This window comes from Polistes canadensis, unplaced genomic scaffold (genome assembly GCF_001313835.1).
Source record: "Polistes canadensis isolate GaletaPanama2010 unplaced genomic scaffold, ASM131383v1 scaffold_10, whole genome shotgun sequence".
Lineage (NCBI taxonomy): Eukaryota > Metazoa > Arthropoda > Insecta > Hymenoptera > Vespidae > Polistes > Polistes canadensis.
Window position 1 is genome coordinate 1,434,689 of NW_014569557.1, and position 25,220 is coordinate 1,459,908.

At 30.9% G+C, this 25,220-nt stretch overlaps 6 protein-coding genes across 11 annotated transcripts; 4 read left to right on the forward strand and 2 right to left on the reverse strand.

The window, feature by feature from the left end:
• The first annotated feature begins 61 nt into the window (after positions 1-61).
• On the forward strand, positions 62-2,700 carry LOC106792915. The gene is made up of 7 exons (XM_014759451.1): positions 62-874; positions 1,149-1,395; positions 1,458-1,575; positions 1,642-1,862; positions 1,939-2,085; positions 2,171-2,350; positions 2,488-2,700. The coding sequence occupies exons 1-7, from the start codon at positions 859-861 to the stop codon at positions 2,591-2,593; spliced, it is 1,035 nt and encodes a 344-aa protein (XP_014614937.1). The 5' UTR covers positions 62-858; the 3' UTR covers positions 2,594-2,700.
• A 1,549-nt stretch (positions 2,701-4,249) lies between these two features.
• LOC106792962 lies at positions 4,250-5,656 on the forward strand. 3 transcript variants are annotated; one of them, XM_014759493.1, is made up of 5 exons: positions 4,250-4,461; positions 4,815-4,887; positions 5,039-5,135; positions 5,269-5,357; positions 5,423-5,656. In XM_014759493.1, the coding sequence occupies exons 2-5, from the start codon at positions 4,873-4,875 to the stop codon at positions 5,621-5,623; spliced, it is 402 nt and encodes a 133-aa protein (XP_014614979.1). In that variant the 5' UTR covers positions 4,250-4,461; positions 4,815-4,872; the 3' UTR covers positions 5,624-5,656. The 3 variants fall into 3 exon arrangements, with proteins under 3 accessions (XP_014614979.1, XP_014614977.1, XP_014614978.1); XM_014759492.1 differs by having other exon boundaries at positions 4,448-4,461; positions 4,815-4,901; XM_014759491.1 differs by lacking the exon at positions 4,815-4,887.
• Positions 5,657-6,046: 390 nt separating this feature from the next.
• LOC106792616 lies at positions 6,047-7,122 on the forward strand. The gene is made up of 4 exons (XM_014759098.1): positions 6,047-6,243; positions 6,313-6,454; positions 6,529-6,762; positions 6,854-7,122. The coding sequence occupies exons 1-4, from the start codon at positions 6,160-6,162 to the stop codon at positions 7,120-7,122; spliced, it is 729 nt and encodes a 242-aa protein (XP_014614584.1). The 5' UTR covers positions 6,047-6,159.
• Positions 7,123-7,570: 448 nt separating this feature from the next.
• LOC106792905 (histone-binding protein N1/N2) lies at positions 7,571-18,942 on the forward strand. 3 transcript variants are annotated; one of them, XM_014759441.1, is made up of 3 exons: positions 7,571-7,784; positions 16,988-17,707; positions 17,806-18,942. In XM_014759441.1, the coding sequence occupies exons 2-3, from the start codon at positions 16,988-16,990 to the stop codon at positions 18,484-18,486; spliced, it is 1,401 nt and encodes a 466-aa protein (XP_014614927.1). In that variant the 5' UTR covers positions 7,571-7,784; the 3' UTR covers positions 18,487-18,942. The 3 variants fall into 3 exon arrangements, with proteins under 3 accessions (XP_014614927.1, XP_014614934.1, XP_014614932.1); XM_014759448.1 differs by lacking the exon at positions 7,571-7,784 and adding an exon at positions 15,196-15,381; XM_014759446.1 differs by lacking the exon at positions 7,571-7,784 and adding an exon at positions 16,482-16,652.
• On the reverse strand, positions 9,117-16,416 carry LOC106792934. Of its 2 annotated transcripts, XM_014759468.1 has the most exons (6): positions 16,027-16,413; positions 14,532-14,756; positions 12,363-12,470; positions 12,213-12,245; positions 11,245-11,382; positions 9,117-10,703 (listed from the first exon to the last, which is right to left on the reverse strand). In XM_014759468.1, the coding sequence occupies exons 1-6, from the start codon at positions 16,103-16,105 to the stop codon at positions 10,444-10,446; spliced, it is 843 nt and encodes a 280-aa protein (XP_014614954.1). In that variant the 5' UTR covers positions 16,106-16,413; the 3' UTR covers positions 9,117-10,443. The 2 variants fall into 2 exon arrangements, with proteins under 2 accessions (XP_014614954.1, XP_014614961.1); XM_014759475.1 differs by lacking the exon at positions 12,213-12,245 and having other exon boundaries at positions 16,027-16,416.
• Positions 18,902-24,525, reverse strand: LOC106792851 (intraflagellar transport protein 140 homolog). Its single transcript, XM_014759385.1, has 11 exons — positions 24,118-24,525; positions 23,758-23,999; positions 23,361-23,679; positions 23,044-23,260; positions 22,098-22,971; positions 21,814-21,943; positions 21,253-21,735; positions 20,877-21,163; positions 20,516-20,792; positions 19,534-20,435; positions 18,902-19,458 (listed from the first exon to the last, which is right to left on the reverse strand). Exons 1-11 carry the CDS (start codon positions 24,379-24,381, stop codon positions 19,146-19,148), a joined length of 4,308 nt encoding a protein of 1,435 aa, XP_014614871.1. The 5' UTR covers positions 24,382-24,525; the 3' UTR covers positions 18,902-19,145.
• Between the last annotated feature and the right edge of the window lie 695 nt (positions 24,526-25,220).

Below are 25,220 nucleotides of genomic sequence, written 5' to 3' on the forward strand. Positions count from 1 at the left end.
TTAAAAAATATTTTTTTTTAAATATATACAATCATTCGAAGTCACAATAACGAGATATAAAATTTAATATAATATATTATTATATCCAGCAAAATATAATTGCTATCGTTTGTTCGTATTTATATATTTTCTTGCAAAGCAGAGCCAGAAACATTTTATTTGATTAACGAATGAAATAATATAAAAAAAACTTATTTACATATATATATATATATATATTTTATTCAATTATTGCAGTCAACTAGCCAACCATAAAATATATATTTCACGTATAACAACATTTATATATGCAAATGTTAGTACATATAACAGTAATCGTTTGTCAGTAAAGTCTCACGTAAAAAAAAAAAAAAAAGAAAAAGAAACAGTTAAAGACCAAACGGAATGCATGCAACAACTAGGTGAACACCAACACCTGTATCAATATTTTGACAAACAATATTAAAAAGATAACTCATTGTAAGATATATATTGTGAAGAAAAAGAACACAACGGAAATATTAGTAAAAAGAATTGAAATATTATAAAAAGAATCGAGAGAGAATATTTCAAAGCTTTACTCGAGCGAGTGCTCAACGGTTTAAACGAATTCGCATGTATATCGGAAAACAAGCGAGGAAGGAAAAAACAAAAAATATAATATATATTATTCGTTACCGATTTGTGTTATTCGAGGTTATATAAATGTATGTACGTCTCTTGAAATATTTTATTTTTAAAACTACTTAGTCCTCTTCCAAAACTCTTACTCGATTTAAATACAGCAATTTATTGCGACATGCTGACTTGGCGAACGATGCAAATAACTCAAAGGTAATTCTCGACGACAGCGCAGTATTAAAAGGAACGAGGAGGAGCATGATCGATATTAAAGGTAAGTAGTGCATAATACTTGCCAGCTGTTTAACGTGACGTACGATAATTATTATTTGATTAATGAATAAATTCATTTCAATATTCAAGTACAAATAAGATTCAAAAATACATAATATTAAATGATTGTAATTATTCTGTTTTATTTGTAACTTTTAATTATTATTATTCTGTTTTGTATTGGTGTTTATAAACAGCTTGCTTACACGTGTACACGATTATAATGTTTAATTGATTAAATTTCGGACGATCATAATTTTTCTAACAATTGACAGAATCAAACAAGGAAGATGAAGAACTACTGTTACCAGATATTGGTACCAAGAAATTCAATAAATATTCCGAGTTAAACCTCGAGACTGTGATTATGAAAGGAGTTGTTAAACAATTGGAAAAGTGGCCTTCTTATCTTTTCTTTGTCTTTTTTATTGGTTGCATTATAATGGTGAATCTTGTCTTGCTCGTTATTGCAACTGCTACTTTTTCTTTACCTACGAATACTACGAACATTATTAATAATCGGTATGTTGAAAAATTGAAATATTTCTTAGACGAGAGAGTTCTAAGTTCTAATATTTTTACAGAGATGAAATTAATAGTAGATCAATTAACGTATACTCGGTTAAACAAGAAGATCGTATTTGGTCTATGATAGATCTCTGCTACATTGAAAGTGCAGCACGTGAGAATCCAGAATTAAATGTATAAATCACATTTGAACGTATTTTAATTGAACAACTAACTAAAGACAACAAATTTTCTTATTAGATCAATCTAATTAACATATATAAAGAAAAACCTAAAGAAAATACTAAGCAAGACGTTTTAGTAACGAAGAAATTCGAGCCTGAAACTATAACAGTTACAAATACGAACAAAAAAAGCAGATCTTTAAAAATAATGCTAGAAGCTCGTTTGAGAGATGAACTTGTTTTTAAATATGAAAACATTAATACCCAGAATATCATCGTAGACAATTTCTTTCAAGGGTAAGATCGATCACTGTCATATTTTGCTTTTGTTCAATTTTCATTTCGTTATCCATCATGATCCATCATTTTTCAGTACCAACCTTTCTAAAGTTGTCGGAAATTTAAATAATAAAATCTTAAAACTAGCTACCGAAGCGTATTTCATTTGGAATTCTTCCGGAATTGCTATTAATCCTAAATTATATTGCAATTTGAAATATATTTCACATGTTATGTGCAGGTAAATAAAATTATATTAATAATGTCATAAATAAAAAAAAGAAAAAAAAAAACAAAATTATAATCGTTTATCTTCTATCGTAAAGAAAAGAAAATGAAAAATGTGTATTGGATGCATTGGCAACTATCGATCCTCAAAATGATATTCAAGCTGCTGGAGTACCCTGTCAAGTATTTCTAGGATATTTTATAAATGAAATATCGAAAAACGATTCGATTCATAAAGGAGAGGCATTGTTAAAGTCCATAAACAGTTTTTGTCCGCGGTATGAGAAATGTTTTGTATTAATCCTACAAAATTATCGAACATATTTGATATTAAAAATATTTTTTTTAATTCATTTGTAAATAATAATTGATTTTAAAACATAATTATTTTCATATTTATTGTTTCTTTTCACAGGACACATTCTTGTAATGAAATTAGAATATTGAAAGATGTTAAAACGTGCACATTAAATAGCTCAAAGTGTCCAATTGTTTACAATTACTTGCTACCTCATTTATAACAAAAGTATTCTAATGAATATCGTAAGTAATTATATTTTTTGTAAGAGAATTACACAGATTAAATGAAATTTAATTGTTTATATTTAATGCGTCGAATAAAAAAATATAGCCGAAAAAATGTTTTTTTGATAAATAACTTCCTTCATTTGTACGTTCTATATTCATAAAGTTGAAGAACACCCAACCACGCCCAGATTTCTCCAGCTGCGTGGGCGAAAAATAATAAAAGTTATATCAACAAATATTTTTTTCTTAACTATGACATTAATATCAATCAATAAAAGAATGTAAATAAGCGTTGGTCACTAATTTTTTAGATCTATTTTTTAAATCTATGAAATATATATGTTAAAATTCTTCAAATATTACACATACGTATTTATACGTAAAAATAAAAACAAATCTGTGACAAACATTGAATTAAATTCATTCTAAAATTGAATAAGTATAAAATAAATCGTACTAATCATTAATAAAGTAACAGTCGTGTAAATACTAGCCGTTGATAGGTGAAATTTTCGAAAGAATAGATAAATGGCAAGAATCGCATAACTGGCGTCACATACCAAATCAACCAGATACAAAACTATCATTGGAAAACTCCATTCTGGATTTTTCTAAACGAGATTAAACAATATATCGTAGATTATATCAAGTGAGGTATTTAAAACAGGACACCTAAATAATTCGATTGCTATTGATAATAGAAAAAACTTTCTTGATTTCGAGGATTTTGTTACCTATTTAATTAGTTTTTAAAAGAAAATATTTTCCATAGCAATTGATTTTGAAAAAAAAATATATAATTCCATTTAAAAAAAAGCGAGTTGACCTACGCATATCCTCTACGTGTCTACCTAAAAAAAAAGAAACTATTTACATGAATTAATGCCACCTTAAAAAACAAGTAAGTTTCGTCTGACTTATTTTTTTCTATCACCGATAGCAATCGAATTATTAAAACGGCCTGTTTTACATACTTTACCTGATATATTCGGAGATTTAAGAAATCAGAAAAATTTGTATTTTTTTCTTACCAAGATAAGAGAATAAAGAAGCATAATAGAAGTAACTGTGTAAACGATAACGCGATTAAAGGGATATCCCAAGGTCAATCTGACAAATGTTCCATCTCTTTTTTGATAAGCTGAAGAACCATAAAGAGTTTCACCGTTCTCCAAAATATCGTACTCCAAATTACCATTGATAAAACTATGATAACACACGATCGAAACGATTAGAAGCAGTAAATATGCTTGGATCGTTCGATAAGTTTCTCTTTCCTTTTCTATTTCCTCTTCATTCATCCCTTTTGTATCTTCGATTCTATCTTCTTGATGAACTATCATCTTTAATAATCTCTTACGAACTGTTACTGATGTGCAAGAAATCGAAAAATTGTTTAATGCGAAAAATTTTGTCTATGTTGAAACTGCAAAGCTAAAATGTGTTATTCAAATTCGATTGAAAATCGAATTGGAAATGTTTTGCGATTGATTAATGCTAAAATTGCTAATTTCAGATTATCATAAATAATTCTAGGCTTTATCTATTCTCGAATGATTAACCAAGCATGAGAAATTGATTTACAAAACATAAAATGCAAGTGAATTTTACAATTACTTTTTGATATCAATCGTCAACATGATTTATATATTTTTTAAACGTCACTGTATGCCTCGTAATTGATTGGAAATGCATCGAAGTTCTATAACCTTGAATAACAAGATCGAGAGAAAGAATTTTATATATACATATAGTAATTAGTATTTAACGAACAATGGTCAAACATAGAAAAATGGCGAAAGCTTATAAACGTGTTGTTGTATCTTGCGTAGGAACGATAATGGAGAAAAATACAAAATCTGTAAGTTAAAATCGTTAAAATTTATCCCATAAATAAAGCTTAATGTTAAACAAATGACTAATCAGAACTAATCGTTTAATCGTTTGAAATTACGAAATGCTTACACTAGAGGGCAAAAAATAACAATAATTTTTATGAGTTTTTAACTTGAGCAGCCATTATCAAAAAATTCTTTAATTAAACGTGAATCTATCATTCTAATAATTTGTTGTAAATATGAGAATGCGTGGAAGACGGAAATATAACGAACATGATGGACGATTAGTTAGCTATCCATGTGTATCACTAATCCCTATAACCTAATCGACTTTATATGTTAAATAAAACAACTACATAACAACTTGAAATTTCAGCGTCTTGGTAAAATGGTATGCAGCCTGTGCGATCATTATATTATGGGGAACCCATTATATGTCATCATGCTGGGTATTATTGGGACTGTTAGTCCATCATAGTACTTGTTAATTATTAAATTAATCATAAACGTCTGTGTACATTTGCGTGTACATATTCGATCGAAGCTACACGATTTTTACAGATAATTTCATTATCTTTATGTATTTTAATTTTTATTCAGGTGATAACAACATTTGATGTCATACGTACAATGAATTGCAAAGTACCAATCAAGTGTTCATCGCGTTCTAAAAAAGAAGATTTGAGTGAGTTAAAGAGTAAGTTCCACGAAGGACTTGTCATTTACTGGTTATGAGTATTTGAAAGTTTATAATTTTGAGTTTATAAATTGTTATTATAAATATAAAAACATATATATTTATAAAAAAATTCTAATCTTTTTTTAATTAGCATCCGCGGAGGTAGAAAGAGATTTGAAACTAATGACTTCCATCCTCGGAATAGAGCACTATACATTGATAATGTTAGGTGCTATTACAGTGAGTATAATGTAGCAAGAAAATATCATAAAAATATAAAATTTCACTCAACTACCATTTATTAGGAGTACCCGATGCTATACATCCCGTGGCTGTTGATGCAATTATGTGTTATCATCGTTGAGATTATAGTATTTTTTGTGAGACTCTTTTTAGACGGTTTACATGTAAAACGCGATGAGATATTACCAGCAATATTAATGGTTCACAACTGGTTGCAAGTATTTTGCCTGTTCCATCGACAAGCACGGAATTCTATCCAATAAAACAAACGATATAATATTTCTCAAAGAAGAACAAAAATCAAACTTTACGATTTACCGTTTTGTTCGTTCAAACAAACAAAAAATACATTTAACTCTTGCGTGTATTACGTTGTTTGTTATTTAAGACATTAAAAATGATTTTGTAAACGGAATATTGGTGGACAACGAACCCATCCTGTTCAAAAATAATCAAACATAATAAACGAAATTAAAAAAAAATGATTATAAAGCCAACAAATGCTTCCAATTTCTCGTTTATCTATTTTGCAATCAATTATTTTTTTCTTTTGTTTTGTTCAAAGTGAACTATGTCAATTATGTGTAGTAATGTATACATTTGTACATACGTTCATAGTTAATACATACATTCATACTTATAAATATGCACGGCAAATAGATATGGTGATTAAAAGGAAACGCCCATCAACACGTCACGCATTTAACCTTATTAACGCAAAATTATAACGAAAAAAAAGGATAGGAAAATCTCTAAACGAAATGAAAATACTACGAGATAAAGTATTCGTTAAAGGGATATGAATGTGAAACATAAAAATCTTGTTAATAGCGGATGGTACATCAACGTTAAAGATGACCTTACGAAGAAACACGTTTCGAAGGTTAAAACTATCACTAATCTAATTAAAAATCTAATAATCTGACATTCAAATTTCAAATTTCCGTTATAGATCGAGACACTTTACGTGATTATGATATGTTTCACGACAAACATTTTGAGTTTTATCAACGTCGAAGCAGGAACTCGTGCAACTCTTGACAATTTAGCACCTAAATCAGCCGTATTCAATGCTCTTTTTCGGCGAAATTATAGTAGTTATAATTTAGATTTCAAATAAATTAACGATCTTGTTGATTATGGTAATGAGTTTTTAATGATATTTTAGATTTGAAGATAACAATACTCGCAGCTAATGTTATTACGGGATTAATAGCAACTGTTATGGTAGCTATCGGTGAAAAGTTTAGTATTCCTTATTTTTATTTACCATGGCTGGTAAATACTATCAACGGAATTGGATTTTACGAGGGTCCTATTCTTATAAATTTGGCTTACACTCTTTTACCAAATTTAGGAATTCCAACAGGATTATTCATATTTATGATGTTGCTTCTATATGGTAATATTTGATTGAAGACATTTTTCCCGCCATAGTTTTAAATACATTCATTTTAAGAATCACGAAAAAGAATGGCGTTTATTTATTATAGTTGAGGAAATATGCGTCTGGAATGAAGTATTTACCAGTTTTAAACGTTGCTGGTTTAATTATAGCAAGAAAAAATATGCTATCATCGAAAGCAAGGAAAATAATATTTCAGAAAACAATGGGAAGTTTCTTCCTAAAGAAAATGTGAAAAAAAATCGTATCCTACTTCTCGATAAACTTAAATATCAAAGAAGATCTTTCGATTCTTATAATAAATCCAATAATCCCTTTTATATTAATTCTTGTCTAAAGAAACAGTTACGGTCATAATTAAGCATCTATTTTAATTGCATAGAAAAAGAAATGCAACTACTATTTCCGGGGAAAAAATTGACTAATTTAAATTAAAATTGTGAAATACGTGAACGAGTAGGATAAGAGTTGCATCTAAAAGACACAAATTACGTAACAAATATATGTTTACTTTCTTAATTTAGATAATTTGCGAACAATTAGTAATAAAAATTTCATCCACCTACTTGTTTAATTTTCCTTTCAAATTGAATATGCCCACGCATTAAATACATCAAGAGTAATAAAGTATAAATGACAAATAGATCAATTTTTACTTTGATTATAATTATTTTTCAAACATTTGCCACTTTACATTTACTAAACATAGAGCAAAGAAATTTCTAGATCGGACACTACACAATTATTAAAGTGACGACAAATTTATTTCTGTACCAGATAGATGGCTCCTCAATCGCACGATGAAAATTTCTTCGCGTTCATCCAGAAATTATATTCTTGTGCCGGTTGACGATCTATTTCTTGCAACGGTTCGAGAAGTTTTCGTTTGAATCAGTAATATATACAAATTCGTGAATCATTAAAACACTCATCGTTTTCTTCAAAAGGTGACGAAGAGAAATTTGTTTGCTGTCGACCTATTTTTTTGGCTTCTTGTCTATTTTCTTAGAAAAAGCAAGGTACGTGCGAATCCGTTATTTTCCATTTAACGAGGTTAACTTGGTCGAAATAAAAACCGTTATAATTCGACCGTTGCTTTCTTTAAAGATTTCTTTTTGCTGTTGACAAAAAAAATGTTAAGAAAATTTAATAAGAAAAAAATATTCAATATCTCTAACCAACCTATTTTTAATCGTTATCTTCTAATTAAAACATGCACACTTGTTTCCATTGTTTACCGTCTTTTCAGAACCGCGAAATATTTTTTGTCACCTCCTCTCGACTAATTCATCTACATATGTATTTTTATATAAAGATTATAGAAATACGTGATTATATTCATATCAAATAAATAAGATTATCACGTGTTTGACAAATTGGTGGCACGTATTATTAAGGAAAGTGGGTATGCGCGCGTTAAATTCTATTTTTACCAATGGCATCTCGCCTCCTGAGCATAACCTCACTGATTCATACAATTGTAAATTACGAAAGATTATAATTTTAATATCTTATCTTTTAAATCTTATGGGAAGATATTTTTACGTATTTACACTTAGATTTTAGTAAGTGTTTCTTTTTCTTTCATTTTATTGCATTTGTGATACATTAACTCTGATATAACAAACAACAAGCATCAGGTAAAAAATATGATAATTAGGAAAATGTTATCTGTGAAAAAATGTTTTTCGTTTTAAATAATATTATTTTTTATGATCGCTTGGACAACAGTTTTACACCTATCGTGAAAATTTCAAAATTTCTTATGTCATACCAAAGCTCGTTTTTTTCCAAGTATCAGGCATTGTTTATCCAAAAATACCTGAAAATGTTTATTCTTTTATTTTATTTTTGTTTTTTTCTTTTCCTTTCTTAAACATTAATGGACGAATCTTAGCTCACAATCCTTTCATTTGCAATATATTTTTTGTTGGCTTTTATATCATTTTCGCTGTAATAATTCGTAGCAAAAGCTAGTTTCTTATCGCACATATTCGATCGTTGTTTATATTGGCTGGAACAATTTTATGCTAAACTATGCACTTTACAAACATGCTTATTACTTTATTTATAAGGCGATTGGATTGTACTAAATAAGATAATAATAAACTTATATTATATTTTAAGATTAAACCTTGAAGGCGCAAGTTCAAAAAATGTTTACTTTACTTTCAAACTGTTTCAAAAATATTGAAAACAAAAAAAGAGAAGTCAAATATTTTAAAATGTTAATAAGAGATAATGAATGTGCATATTAATATAAATTTTTACTCTAATCGTTGTTAAACGACCTCTTAATATTAAATTTGGTTAAATTTCATAAGATTTATAAAAATGAATGCAACTATAAATGGAAGAATCCTTGGATATATTTACAATCAATTTAATTAAATTAATCAGCTAATCCTTATACTCTTCAATACGCCTTTTTTTTATTTTAATTGACTAAAGTCAGATTACCAGAAACAGTTACCATATTTCAAGCTTTTGAAGCTTTATCAAATAATAAGGGAATTTTCAATATATCTATTAAATATTCTAAAATTTGTGTTCATTGAGTAACTGTTTCTTGCAATATGACATAATTTGACTGTTAACAAAAAAAGCTGAAATACAAGGACAAATACTGTTTGTTCTTTCAGTCTGAAATCCTATACTGAATATAATATTCTCTTACGAATGAGAGATTTTTCAACGAAAATCTGTGTGTATAAGCATGTTAACGATAATGAAAACTAAGTTCGATCTCTAAAAATACCTACGTCAAACGAATCCTTCCAATTAGTATTTACTCGTGTCGAAATAAGCGACCTAGTAGAACAATAGGGATTTTTCTTAACAGGTACAAAAGATTGTATTTAGAATATTATCTAACTGCCACAATCGTAACTATTCTGTCATGTGTTTGGTAAAGATTAAACTTAAGTACAATTTGTACCCCCCATGCGTACGTAGACTAAATGCTCTTTTTGTAGAGAAATTGATAATGCCTTCGAGATGGTCAATTTCATTGAATATTCATAACTCGATAGAGATTTTTCAAAACGGATGCCGACTTGACGTTCTGATACTGCAAAGATCGAAATATTATAACTATGATCATAAATACTTGCATACCCTTACTCAACGTTACATTAACAACACTTACGACATCGTCAGTTAAATGCAAAAGCTTTCAAAACAAAAAATAGAAAAAGTAAAGCAGCAAGTCGATACTCCGTAATAAATATATAAGGTTTATAAAAATGTTCGGTCATCGACTTGCTGCAAAACTTAATCAGACGACGATTTCGATCGATTACAATATTCATATTTAAATCCTTATCAAATTGTAAGATCATAGTTACACCTCGGAGATTCAACAATTTATCCTCCATACCTTGGAAGAACGATGAAATATATTTTCATTCTATACATCATCATCATCATCATCATCATCATCGTATCTAGCGTATTTCTTCTTGATCACATATATATGCGTGCGTAATTCAAATAACGCGTAAAAAGAAATACGCACGTACGTACGATCTTTATATTCTTTTTTCCTGGGTTCGATTCATCTCGAAAAAAAAATTATTTCCTTTGTCTTTCTAAGTCTTCTCATACTTAATCCAAGAATCTTCTATCGCAATAGACACCAGACATTAAATGACCTTAAACCTCGAAGGCCTCCCACTGCTACGCGATCATGGCTGCGATTGGACTAAAACGCATTATCTTGCTAAGCAAAATCCAAGCCACTGATGCGAGAGCGCAAAGGGTCACTCCACCCCATCCAAAATCCATGCTCCAAGAAGTTGTAAAACGGCGTGCTCTTAGTATAGCACGTGACACTGGGCCACCTATCACGCCATCTTCTGGACCATTAATTATGCGAACACCACGATCTTGAGCCCTCTTGAAGTGGATGATGGTTAATGTGAAGAGCGCGAATGTTGCTGCAATGTTTTATCTCTTTTGTCAATTCTTTTCTATTTTCATACTTCAAATCAAGGCAACTGACGTTAAATGTTTTTCTTCGTTTGCATTCTTGTTTATTGTGTTTTTTGCTTCTACTATTTTAACAAGTGCAAGAATACAAATTTTTTAAATTATTATGTGTTAAATATATATACTCTCTTGAATTTATATTTCAACCACAAATCGATTTTCGATAGTAAATGTTCAGTTGCCTAGCTTTGTGTATGATTTACATGCATAAATATATATATATATATATATATACAGTATATGTAAAGTATTCGTATCGGTTATTTTTTTGGTTAATAATCTTCTTCATTTGAGTGAACAAAACATATTACAACTAATGACCAATTTGCTAGTCATTAGGAAAAATTCCACGTATAGCGTATCGTTTTTTAAAAGAAAATACATTATTCTAATTGGACTGATACGAGTCGAGTGTTTCGCTAATTACGAACCGAATACATTCGTTACATTACGTCATAGATTAATTTTCACGAACAGTCAATATCTCACCTGCCAATAAATACATCACTCCAGTAACGAGAACAGCCGATATTTGATGTCTGCACAATCCAAAAAATCCTATAAGCACGGCGGTGCCAAGAATAATCAAACAAACGAGAGAACAAGAAATACTTAAATTCTGCATTCCTGAAACGATAGAATAATTGATCCATTTAATGTGGAATTTGTGTCTTTTTTAACGAGTAATAATAAAATCATTCGAAACTATATAATAAAAAAAAAATCCAAAAGCTAAATTCATTAACGTGATCATTAGTAGCGTTTAATTAAAAATTTTTGCAAGGTCAAGGATCATTATCAAGATATCTCGTTTAGAACGACTTGGCATAATTTAAACATTTCGAAAATTGTTGGTAGCGTTTCTTTTTTTTTTTTTTTTTTTTATTTCTCCATTCACGGAATATTAATTTTTAGAAACAAAATATTAATATAATACTCTTATTAAACATGTTTACTTAAAAAAATTGGTACGAACACGAATTTAAAAAATATCGTTGTTCAAATAAATGTGAACTTATTCGATATAATCTTAATAGCTTCTAATGTCCATTCAAACTCTTATCCGCACAAGTTACTTTTTTATTATCCTATTACAAACCAAGGTCTCATTATAAAACAATCCCCACAGACGGTAGAGTATTTTCTTTTTATTTCTAACTGCTACTTATAGACTTTGTAACGTCATATTGTTTACTTTAAACTCACATCGATAAAAATATTCATTCGTAAATACACAAATTAAACACTTACTAATTCATCATTTTAAAATAAATCAATAATAATTCTCATGAGATCCACGAATCTTTCGAATTATTTTCGTATAAGTACGAATGCTTTTTCGTACTTGTTCCTCCTTTACACTCGAAGAGTTCGTATCATGCAGTCGATCTAAACAAGCTTGAATTTAATCGAAAAAATAAAAAATCATAAGAAATCATGTCAATTTTTTGATTGACCTGTACGCTTGAAGTCCATAGAACGCAGTCGATCTACACAGGGTTGAATTTGATCGAGAAAAAAAGAAATCATAAAAAATTCGTTAAAATCATGTCGAGGATCAAGTTAAAGTGTAGAAAAGAAAAAGAAATGTCAATAATCTCGCTTACGATTCTGCCATGCTGCGCGAATTTCTTCGTGTGCCTCGTCGGGTGTCAAGTAATTAATGCACCTTTCTTGTGGAAACCCCACCTGACCCAGTAATCGTATTTCGTCTTCTGAAATCAAAACAGAAGAAAAAAAAAAGAAATAAAACAAAATTCTTTTCTTCTTCGTCTCAAATTATTATCCCATTTTCGATACATTCGATGATTCATATAAACAAATTTAGTATACTTTATTTCGAAGTGAAAAGGTCGAACGACCGTAAGAAGAGAGAGAATGCACATAATTTCGTAGTTGAAATAGTAGTTTGCATTGTTCGGTGCTTAGCGTGACTGAGAACCATTATACAAAAGTAGAAAAACGTACGAGAAAACCAATTATCTCGTTGCACGCACCTTTCCAAATCTCCAATTTCATATCTTACTAAATTCAAACATACGCGTGATATTGTGACCTTCTCGAAAGAAAGTTGCATTAAAACTGCTCACTATATAACTTTCTGTAACCTTTTTTATACCTTTACATTAATTAGGTTTAGTATTTTCTTTGAGATATTTCGCTAGATGTTAATGTTCAACGAAACTGTTCATATTTAATAATCTTCTTCTTTTTATTACATGTCAAATAGTATTAACAAAGATCAACTTTGTTTCATATTAAATTTATTTCTGAAATAGAACACGTTTTACAAGTCAAGCAATAAAACAAGATTTTTAAAGTACGATTAAATATTAATTGCAATATGAAATTGATAACGTTTTGCCTTAGTAGAGTATTTGTAGAGTAAATTTACGTACTGTTATATAAATACTAAATGTAAATGTTACGAGTATAAATGGGTACTTCGTACCTTTTCATACAAGTGTATACACGTTTATATAAAATCCAGCTAACACAATGGAGTAAAATTATGAATAGTTTTTATTAACTTTTTAACAAAATCCGTTTTACTCCATCTTAAAGTAATGAGATTTAATTGTGTGTCTTATTGCATGACATGTTCATACACACACACATATATATATATATATATATATAAAAACAAAAAAAAATAAAAAAAGAAACTACACGATCTTTTTATCTCGTTTCATTTAAAGGCGAAATATTCTCGTAGTTTGAATGCTCTTGCGTACTCGGCTCGTTAAATCGTATTAGGAAAATGTATAACGCGTTCTATAATTTTCCTTACGATGGAATTAAACCTAGAAAGAGAAAAGGAAAAAAGAAAGAAAGTCAAGTTTTCCAATTAAATTTTCTGGATCCTTCATTATCGCCATCTTCGTCGTTATTGTCATTATGTCCACAAAAATACTCGACTTTATTCCATTAATTATTTAAAAACGTTTGAGCGACATTGATCCTTAAATTTAAATCAGATTTTTGCCTTGACCGAAGTTAAATAGAAATCTTCCTCTTGTCTCTTGCTCGTAAAACATTAAGAGACAGAAGAAATTCTTTTCATTTTTCTCGTCAACTTAACAGAACCGATCTAATTTTTACAACGACAAAATCATTCTTCTGGAAACTTTTTAATATTCTTTCTTTTTTTTATCGTCGTATATATGAAATTGATGAAAAAAATTAATTAAAAAACTTGTAATACTTCGGAAACTTGAATAATTCCAAAATAGTTCAAATTAATTGATATAATATTGTTTTAAAAACAAGGCCCAAACTTCAATACGCGAAATAGTTATACTAAAAATGATTAATGTTCTAAGCAAACGATTAATCCATACGATTAAAAAAAAAAGAAATGAAAGGAGCATCCGAAATGTTTGCGAGCACGCAATACCGAACTAGATACTTCCGATAAAATGTATAGATCCTAATCGAGTGATCGATATAACTGCGGCGGGCAGAGTCAAGGTAGTATCTCTTCAAGTAGACACACCCACGCAACCCTGAATCGTTTCTGTGTCTCTTTTTCTTTCTCTCTCTCTCTTTCTCTTCCTCCCTCTCTTTATGGTAACATCACAAGCACGAAAGTGTGCAAGTACTTTAAGAAAGATACGTCTTGTATATAAAAATCAATTTTCGAAGTGAGTCATCGTATCGAAATAAACGTATATGTAAACTCTCTCTCTCTCTCTCTCTCTCTCGTTCGATTCGTTCTCTTCCCGTTACTAACATTTCTAATGAAATATTTAAAGACCACATCAACTCTCGCTTACCCGATAACGAGACACACATAGTCCAAATTCCACCGTGCATTGGTACCAAGAAAGATCCACGTCTGCCGTGATGATGATTTCTATGAGCAGCCGGAGCCTCCAGCATTGCCACTTGACCATCCAAGTACCATGTGAGACTAACATTAACATGAATGAGGGCTTCCTTATTCCATCCAACCTCCTCCCAATGATCGGTCATTATTGCTCCGCATAACAATCCGGTTGCTGAAACATAAAACATTAGTATGTTAATAAAAGGAAATTAAAGAGGAGACAATTTTATTCGAATTCAATTCTAATTTGATATGGTTTAAAAGTAAGAATAAATAATTTTAAAAAGACATTTGGTAATTATTAAAGTACGCGACACACTGCAGCCAAACATTTCTCGGATTATGGAAATATGAAACTTCAAAAGAAAATCTTCCGCTTGGTGTGACTAAATCGTGACAGTTTTATTTATAAACTTTAACGTTGGGGAGAAAAATCAGACGTCTGAATAAATGTAATTTTCATGATTTCCCCCATTCGTTCGATATTCCGTCGGATCCTGTGACAGAAGAGATAAATTCTTTGAGTGGCACCGGTGTAAGAGTTCTCGAGAATAATAGAGTTAAAGAAGCACTTTCGTAAACACGCTACACATACACCAAGTATATACCTCTTCTTATGAAAAAGTATAAAGTTTGGTGAATTCAACCGGTGGTTGTTAGCCGTGTTGAACTTTTGATGATGATGAGAAAAAAAAAATAAACCGAAAAGGAAGAAAAAAACAATTTCAGAAGCACGCATTAAATCTTGTTAACAAGACAACCAACGTCAGTACGAACAATGTTTCTTGCGAATTCGGGTATGTGCCATACACTTACACACATACTGCGATAGTCCTGACCTTTTGACCTATCTCTCCTGACAAGTAGTTCGACACCGAAAATTCATCTTTGTTGCATAATCAAAAAAGTTCTCAATTACTATCGTTGCAATTATAAATTGTCGGAAGGGTAGAGAATATCTCGCTATCCCTCAGCCACGTGTAGTATCAAAATGAAGACATTTTACGCGGTATCCGCTCGATTTGAGATCATCTTTTTCGATAATACTCAAATTTCATTAGCGTTACACTTTTATTACGAGTTACACTTATCGAATCTGTCAACATTGCAACAATATTATAACATTTTCTCGCTAGGACAAAAGATAATATTATAAAACTTCTAACAAGAATCTAACAACAAATCGTGTATTCTCTTCCCGTCTAACGTTGTCACCAATTATAAAATAATAAAAATAGATGGCAGAGTTCGATCAACGTAACAAAATTTACTAGAGAGAACAATTACACACGGTTCTGATTCATACAATTATTAATCGCAGATGAGAGAAAAGAGATCAAAAATATGAAACGGGGGAAAAGATAAATTAAGATATTTGAAAAAGAATGGGAATAACAGAATGAAACTATTGGGGAGGGAGAGAAAGGGAGGGACAAGATTACCTGCAAAAGTAAGAACAAGCGTGGCAAATAAAAAAACGAGACGCGGACCAGGGCCCCTGGGTACACGAGTAGGCTCCATCCGCGCAGGTGGTGCCCAGGGCGACCACTGGCAGCCCACTGATAGCCGCGAGCACCACACTGTGCACCTTCTTCTCTTCTTGCTTGCTTTTCTCACTAACCCTTACTGCGAGCATCGCTACTGCCACCACCACCACCACCACGGTCGCCCTTTTCAACGTTGGAACATCTATGAATACGCCCTCTACATCTTGCGTTTTACGAACCGTACGAAAATCGACCGAATTCACCCCACCCTTGTTGGATGCTGCGGACAACCCTCTTTTATCTTTCTTTCTTTCTTTCTTTCTCTTTCTTTCTTTCTCTTTCCCACTCCCCCCCTCTCTCTCTCTCTCTCTCTTTTTGTTTGATATATTCTTTGTATTTATTTAGATTATATTTTATTATCCTTTTTTATTAATTCCCCATGTATTTCTTAACTAATCAACAACGTTCGAATAAATCATTTATGAAAAAATATTTATAGATTAATGGAAAATTGAATCTGGAATATAAAATATTGTGATATAAAATCCCATGGGAATTCTGATAGGAGAACGTATATCAGTGTAATTATAAATTCTAATTCATTGAAATTCGATAAAGCTTATATCTTTGCTTTACATCACGATGTTTGATATTTCAGAATAAATTTCTCTCATTGTACACACGCGCGCGCGCGCACACACACACACACATTATTAATAGGACTAGTCAATAATAATGATAAAGAGAGTAGATTAATTTCCTTGATGTAGGCAATAATTTTCTTGTTTGTACTCGTGTGCCAATCCTCTCGCTTTTCTTTCCTTTTTTTGAAATTCTATAAATTTGAACTTGTCATTCAATTTACAAGTAAAATTTAAGAAATAATTTCTACAACGTATATTGTTTTCATCCACAGATGGCCGATATCGCGGAAAACGTACCATTCACCGATCCTGCAACCGCAATATCTCAGGGTAGGCGACATCTTCTTGTACGTGATTATACGATGGCTGTAACCGCGCTTGCCCAGGCTTGCGAATTGCTCGCGAAGAAACACGGTGACACGGCAGACGAATTAGGAGAACCGTATCTTCTTTACGGGCGTGCTCTTCTAGGTCTCGCTAGAGAAGAGACTGGGGTTTTAGGAGGAGGAGTACCCGGCTCCGAGGAAGCTCAAGGTGAAGAAGATGCAGAGGACGATGACGAGGATGAAGAAGATGATGAAGCTGATGAGGAAAAGTTGAATAAAATTGATGAGAAAGAGGAGGAGGATGATGAAGAGAAAGAGGAAGATGAAAAAGAAACTAAAACTGAATCCGTGAAGACTACTACTGAAGATAACTTAGAGAAGAAAAACGAGAAAGATGAGAAAAATGTAAAAAATGAAAAAATTAAGGAAGAAGAAGAAGAAGATATAAAGAAGAAAAAAGATGATGCAAAGGAAGAGAAAACTGTATTAGAATCGGAAAGTGAGAATACCTCTAAAAATAATGAAACCACCAATGATGATGATAATGATGCTTCAGCGGCGACATCGTCGAAACAACAAAATGGTGAAAGTATACAAGAAAATGGTGAACATAACTCCGAGGATATCTCTAAGGAGGACGAAGAGGATGAAGTTAATAATCTTCAGGTAAGAAATAAATGATTTTTTGTAGAGATTAATTGAAAATTGAAAGTATCGATTAAAGAGAATGAACAATAAGTGAGATCATTTGTGTTAAATAAAAGGTCGCTTGGGAGGTACTAGAATTAGCGAAGTTGGTTTTGCTAAAACGAGGAAAACCAGGATGGAAATTGTTGGCTGATTCGTACCGATTACTTGGGGAAGTAGCCATGGAAGGAGGAAATCACAAGGGAGCTCTAAACGATCTACAAGGATGTTTGGATTTACTAGAAAAAATTGATCCACGGGAACCTAGGGCTATTGCTGAAATTCATTATCAATTAGGATTGGCTCATTCTCTAGGCAATGAATTTGATGCTAGCATAGAGGAATTTAATAAAGCTACTAAGCTTTTGGAATCTCGCATAAAAGAACTAGAAGCGGTCACTGAACCACCAAAAACTGATGATCCCTTCTATACCATCGAGGGAGAGATCCAAGAACTTAAGGATCTCCTTCCAGAAATTCAAGAGAAGATCACAGATATGCAGGACTTTAAAAATGAAGCCTGCAAGCTCGTCATTGAAAATCTTAAAAGTGAATTTTCGAGTTGTAGTTCGAACGGTGCTGGACCCAGTTCAGATACGTCGAACTCGTCGTCATCTGGTAACACGACAAATGTAAAAGTTGTTAAACCAGTTAGCGATATATCGCATCTCGTGCGAAAAAAACGTAAGGCTGACGAACCTGAAATGGAAGTACCCCTACCACCATGCAAAAAGCCTACTCCCGAAAAAGCTGTCTGAATTAAGTTTTAATAATTACGATTTAAATCGCTATTACGAACTTTTGCGAGACCTTCGCTAGGTGAACTAGATTTTGTTATATACGATATTTAATACTGAACGAAAGCAGTTATTTTAATAGCAATTCCTTCAGTTTCGGAACGATGTTATCTGAAATTTTATTTTTTCTTCTTTTATTTTCATCGACGGTAAAGATGTGAGGTGTAATTGCTGTTACAACAAAATATATTTCTTTTTTCTTCAATTTTTTTCATACGTAAAATAATAACGTAAACATTCGTTTATTTACCATTTACGCGATACAATAATTTTAAAACGCATTTTTGGAGTTCTATGTAAGACATGAATCTAGTTTTCGTCAATAGGATTCTGATGTAATTTGTTAAAAATAAATCTAAGGTTATTTTCGTGTGCTAAGTTTAAATAATAAAGATTGACATTCTGAATTTTTCTAAATGCTCGAATATTTTCATTTGTTTCAAATTATCCAAACCTATTATTATTTAAGATTACAATTAACACTTTATCTTTTATGAGTAAAATAGTATACAGATATCACTATGGATGGATTCTAATTGTACTTCGTTACAATTACAAAAATATTTAACTGTAACATGATACGTAAAAATTTCATACAAGTAATAGACTTACTTTTATATTCATTCGCCTAAAAGTTCCTCGATATCATCATCTTTATCAGAACTTTCCTGATATTGAACCGATGGTTTATATCCCAATGCTTCTAACAAATTAACGTTATAGTAATAACTGAGATTTATGCCAGGTACTAAATGTTTTAATTCTTCTATGGTAGCCCGAGCTTTTTCGGTATCTCCCATGTTTGCGTAATGTTGAGTAATAGTAGCAAACAAATCCCCACGACGTACAGATTGTTCTAAATCGGAACCTTGAGAGTCAAGTAATTGTCGAACTTGCAACATCGCTGTTTCCGTTTCGCCTCTGTCGAAGAATCTACACAAAAGAAAATAAATTATTAATTAATATTTATAAAATATTTTTATAAAAAAATATCAAATGTTTGCGTACTTTTTAATATCAATGTAACGTCTTATCGCAGCCATTCTATTATTAACTAAATCAGTAGCTCTTTTATGAAGATCTGGATCCCTAGGTGCTACCACTTTAGCAAGACATCTACTTGCTTGATTCAATGCATCTAAAGCTTTCTCATAATTTTGAAATTCGTCAATTTCTACTTGAGCACAGGCCACATAAAAATTAGCTAACAGATCCATAGCTTTGCCTTTTGAATAAAAGTTAATGATATTCTTTAAAATTTCAGGCTGATTTTGCCAATCCAATGATTGCAAATAATTGCCTGCCATAATATAAATTTCTCTTTGTCTCGAAACTTGTGCAAAAAAACAAATTTTTTCCGTGTCGCCGGACTTAAGTAAAGCTTTCATGGCTCTTAACTTGTTTCCAGCTTGCGTGAACTTCTTCGTAGCCAAATGATAATTTCCTTGATCAAACGCTATTTCTCCAATTTTTTCTAACGTATCAATCCTTCTCTTTTCGTGTTCTACATCATTCTCGATTTTTTCCGTTGTCATTTTTTCTGCGAGATCTTCGGTTAACGTTACGTTATGCTTTTTTATTAATTCTAATGCCTCCATATACTTCCTACCAATAGCATATAAATCAACAGCTTTATCTATTTGTTCATTTTGTACAAAATATTCAGCACACTTCTCGATAAGGACAGGATCGGAATCAGCATCAATGTCCATGGTAATAAGTTGCAATGCACTGAATTGTTGCATCCTAAAAGCTATATCCAAAGCTTTGTGCAATAAACCAGCTTTATGATATAGCAGAACAGCTCTATCCAGTTGTCCATTTTCTTCATAATATTTTGCAACTTCTATTTGCGATTGTCTGGATGCTAAAACTGCCAAGGGCCACAATTCCTCGGACATGTGATGTTCCTGATTAAATATAAAAATATAACACATTAATAAACGATAATATAATTTAGTTAGAATTCTTTCGCAGGTATATATATTACCTTGCATAAACGAATTGCGTTCGTATATGCCTTTGCTATCGTATAAAAATGGATGGATTGTGATATATTATTTTTCGACTCATAATGTGCAGCTAAGTGATAAGCAGATGCGGCATGATTTGTTCTCAAAACGAGATCGCATACTTCATCATCTCTATTAAAATAACACAATAATCTCGTCATGGACAACGTATCATTGGCTTGTTCATACAAACGTAAAGCTCCTTCCATATCTCCAGTCGATTCTATGTACTGAGCCTGCCAAGTTTTTATGTGACTAAAATGTTAGGAAAATAATTATTAATTGAGAAAATAAAATACTTATAAAATAATATTTAAATAGTATATGTATAATACTTACGGATCGTCACAATTATTTAAATATGCAGCAAGTTCTCTCGGTCTTGAAAGTAACATTCTTGGCACTTCGTATCTATGACAATCAGCTTTTGTGTACATATCGATCGCTTCTGCAATTTTTCCTTCCCATTCCAGAACTTTAGCGTAATTATAGTAACTTGTCCTTTCTCGAATTTTATTTTCATTCGATGCTAATTCTATGGCTTCTTTGAATTTATTACGAGCTTCCAAAAGTTTTCCCAATAAATCGAATCTTTTCGATTCGCGGAAAAGACGTTCAGCGTCATTCTTTTCAACATTTAACGTTAATAATATTATAATTATTTTATATATATGCATACAGTTAATTATTTAATTTATTTCAGATAAATACTTACATACAATCCAAGTTCGACTGCTAATATGCCAACTTTAGTTTCTAAACTTAAATTGTCATTTTGCATTGCTTGTTTCAATGCTTTTGCTGCCTTGGCTTGTTTCATGTGCCCCAAACATAAAAGAGCCATATTTAATTGTTTGGTCTTTACACACATTCTTGCTAAGCTTTTCCAAACAGCTTCGTTCTTAATAGTTTTAATAGATTTGAAAGCTTCATCCATATTAGCTATACTAATATAAAAACTAAAATCTAGAACAGCTTTTTTAGTTATGAGATCGCAATCTTCGAGTTCTTCAAAGTCTCGCATAAGTAATCGCATAACTTTACTATTTTTTTCAAGTACTTTCTCAGAATTTAAAATTATTATATAAGGCGATTGAACGCCCAATAATCTGCAGTTCTCGTCTGCTATTGACTTTACGTCTTGTATAGCAATTCCATAATCGGATGTAGCAAATAATGAAACGAATACTACAGCAGCCTAAAAATAATAAAAATTTTGAATAAAATAAATATAGCAGTTTAAAAATGAACTATAAAATACGTGCATCATAATTACCTCGTCATCAATTTCGTCTGATTTTGTAGATTCTCGTGTTTCTAATTTTTGTGCACGACATACCAAAAGCCTTGGGTCTTCGAAATCCCAGCAATGAGCAGTAACTAGTCTTCCTCTACACTTCATAGCTCTGAAACATTCATAAATCAATATGTTGACAGAATGTTAAAAGAATATTAAATTTTTTCGCAGCAAGTACTTTTTAAGGGATCATAATATCTTTCACTTCGCCTTAATAAACGCCCAGAGCACGTTCTTTTTCTTTTTTTACTATTATCACTTACAATGCAGATTCATCGTCGATCGTATCATCTGATTTGGCAAAATCAAATTCATGCATTTGATCACTTTCAATGTCCCATACATAAAGGATTGAACTAGGCATAAGATTAGCCATAGCAACAGTAATAGACACACATCGGCAATCTGAATTACATTTAGCTTCAATAATTTCAGCAAAGTCATTAATGGCTTCGTATGTTGCCATAGCTCTGGTATGTAACTCGATTTCCCTTTTACTTAAATCCCAAATTTTTAAAATACCATTTAACGATGCAACTGTTAAATATCGACCCGTAAGGTCCATGGTAATCGGTTCACCTTCTTCTGGCATTGTTGGTAATGTTTGTGTAATAGTACCTTCTGTTGATCGCAATTGAATAACTAACGGCGTCAAGATAATCAATGTATGTTCATAAATCAATATCTTTTCAGTATCACAAGCAAAACTTCCTATTATCATTGTACCTAACAAACCATCCTTTTTATTAATTCTATAAATTACGACTTGTCTGCTAGATGAAACAGCTGCATATTCTTTATTCACAGCAATGATCTGTACTTGAATGTCGGTTTTCAATGTATGCATCTGTCCATCTATCTCCAGTAAAATTTGTGTTGGACTAAGCTGACTTGCACAAACCCCGTCATTATATGCAGCGCACATCGATTGTTGATGCAAAATAAAAACATTTGTAATACAGTTAACTGCCAGGAGAGGATTTCTCAATAAAGTTGCACCCCATATCAATTGTTTAACAGTACCATGAATTGTACATGACTCGGGAATACTAGACCAACGATTTTCATCAGGATCAGTTACAATTTTTCCTTTCCATAAATAAATTGTACCTAAGTTTGTCCCAACAGCTAATGTATCTGGAAGAAATTGTATGGAATATTAATGAATGTTATATTTAAACAAATATCTTATTAATGTATGATAAATACCATTATTTTTACAAAAAGATAAGCTTGTACAGATTTCCTGAGGTGTGGCAAGATTACCAGTTAATGAATCAGGAGGTGATAAAACATATGTATCTCCAGTATGAAGATCCCAACAACGAACACCCAGTTCTCCAGTTAGAACAGCTAGTGTATTACTACCAGCCCAACAAATAGCAGGACCACTGCGAGGTACATCACTTCGACCACTAAGTTTCACCTGATCACAAAAATAAAATAATAAATGCATATTAAAGTGATCCTTATTTACTAATGCACATAAATATTTACTAAAAAAGTATTGATCATTTTGAAAATACCTTAGTTATTTCTGTCAATTGCCCAGTAATTGGATCTGCTTGGAAATATCCAATATTTAAACCTTCTGTCATAATAATAATAGAATCTCTAATCTGATGATACAATAAAAATTGTAATGTAACCCCATCCGTATTAAAAACTTCCATGCATTGTCCTTGAGCGTCAATGAAATATATAACTCCATTTGAAGTTCCAATATAAAAAGCATGATTATCTTTACGAGTTGAAACAGATATTGGTGCAGCAGTTCTGGGACGCCAATAACTAAAAAGATCTAATGCTCTTTCATCCCCAGCTACTGCAGCTTTTGCCAGATCACTAAATGTTTTTTAAATATTACATAATTTATATAATAATAAATATGATATTTTCATTTGAGAAGTCATTCAAAATTACCTATAATTTATGCTTGGTTTCATTGGAATAAACGCAATATGTGTAAAAGTTCCTTTTAGTTCATGATGAAAAACCATAAGTAATTGACCTCTGGAATCAATCTTCCAAGCTATTATAGAACCAGCAGCATCTGCTGATACTAATCGACTTCCATGCGGACTCCATTGTAAAATTGTTATAGGATCACGATGCGGCGTTACAATCACATTAAATTCATTGCTTCCTGTATCACCTGGCCATATCTGTAATTAAATAATAAGAAAAACAATATAATTAATGATCGTATAAATATCATATTGTAAAGGTATTAATGAATGTATCTATAAATTATTTTTTTTTTTAAATTATAAAATTATTTACCCGCAACTCTCCGCTTTCCCATCCTGCTGCAAGCCATCTCCTATCGGGATGCCAACCAAGAGCAGTCACCTGAGCTACGGAATGTCTTGAAGATTCCACATCTTGTAAAGGTTCTCCTTGATCATCGTAAACTGTTACAAATCCTCCCTTGTCTTGAGAATATGCTGCTACAGCTAACAGTAGATAATTAGTATGCCATGTTGTGTGAGTACTGATTGAAGCAGTTTCTGGATTTTGCACTCGCGTATCAAAATATAATGACATTTTTTTAATTATTTATCTAACTTCAGATATTTCAAGACTGACATATAAATAACTCAAAAATATGTTTAAAATAATTAATCACGTCATGTTTTGTACAATATTTGAAAGAAACAAGATTAAATGTATATATGTATTATACACTGCTTGTTAATAAAGATATTAAAAATAAGCAAATTATATTAATTTATATAAAAGAAATTTGAAAAGATATTTTCTTCATTATTTCTTTTCCTTATATTATTAATTACACTTGATTATAAAGTTTATAACAACCGCAATGTGTAGTGTTATTAGAATTGAAGCTTTTTGATTTAGTTGACTAATAGGTTGCTATAGAAACCAACATAATAAGCAGGATTGCCAAATTGACGATATTTACTTCTTAAGCTTATTGCTGATATATCTTTCATAAAAGGCGCTAAAATTCAAATAATTTCCGATGAATATATAATGTATTTGTATTATTTATGTAGATTTGTGTAAATAATTCATATATATTTATTTAGGTTTTTATTCAGATGTTGATAAATAAAACAATAAATTTAAATTAAAATAATAATGTAATTACTTATATACTTACATCCATTTATTAATATATATGACTTTATTACAAGAACGCTAAAAATAGTAATAACAATACGTTACCATTATATTCATTAGTCATTATTACGAATGTTATTTTTCAATTGACATAGTTCATTCTCTAATATATTTATTTTCTGAAAATTTTCAAAATATGTATATGAGAAGATTTTAAGATATTTTAAAATAAGAAATGAAATAGATTAAAAAATTGTAGATAAATAAAACATAAATTGAATAATTCTACCTTAAGATAA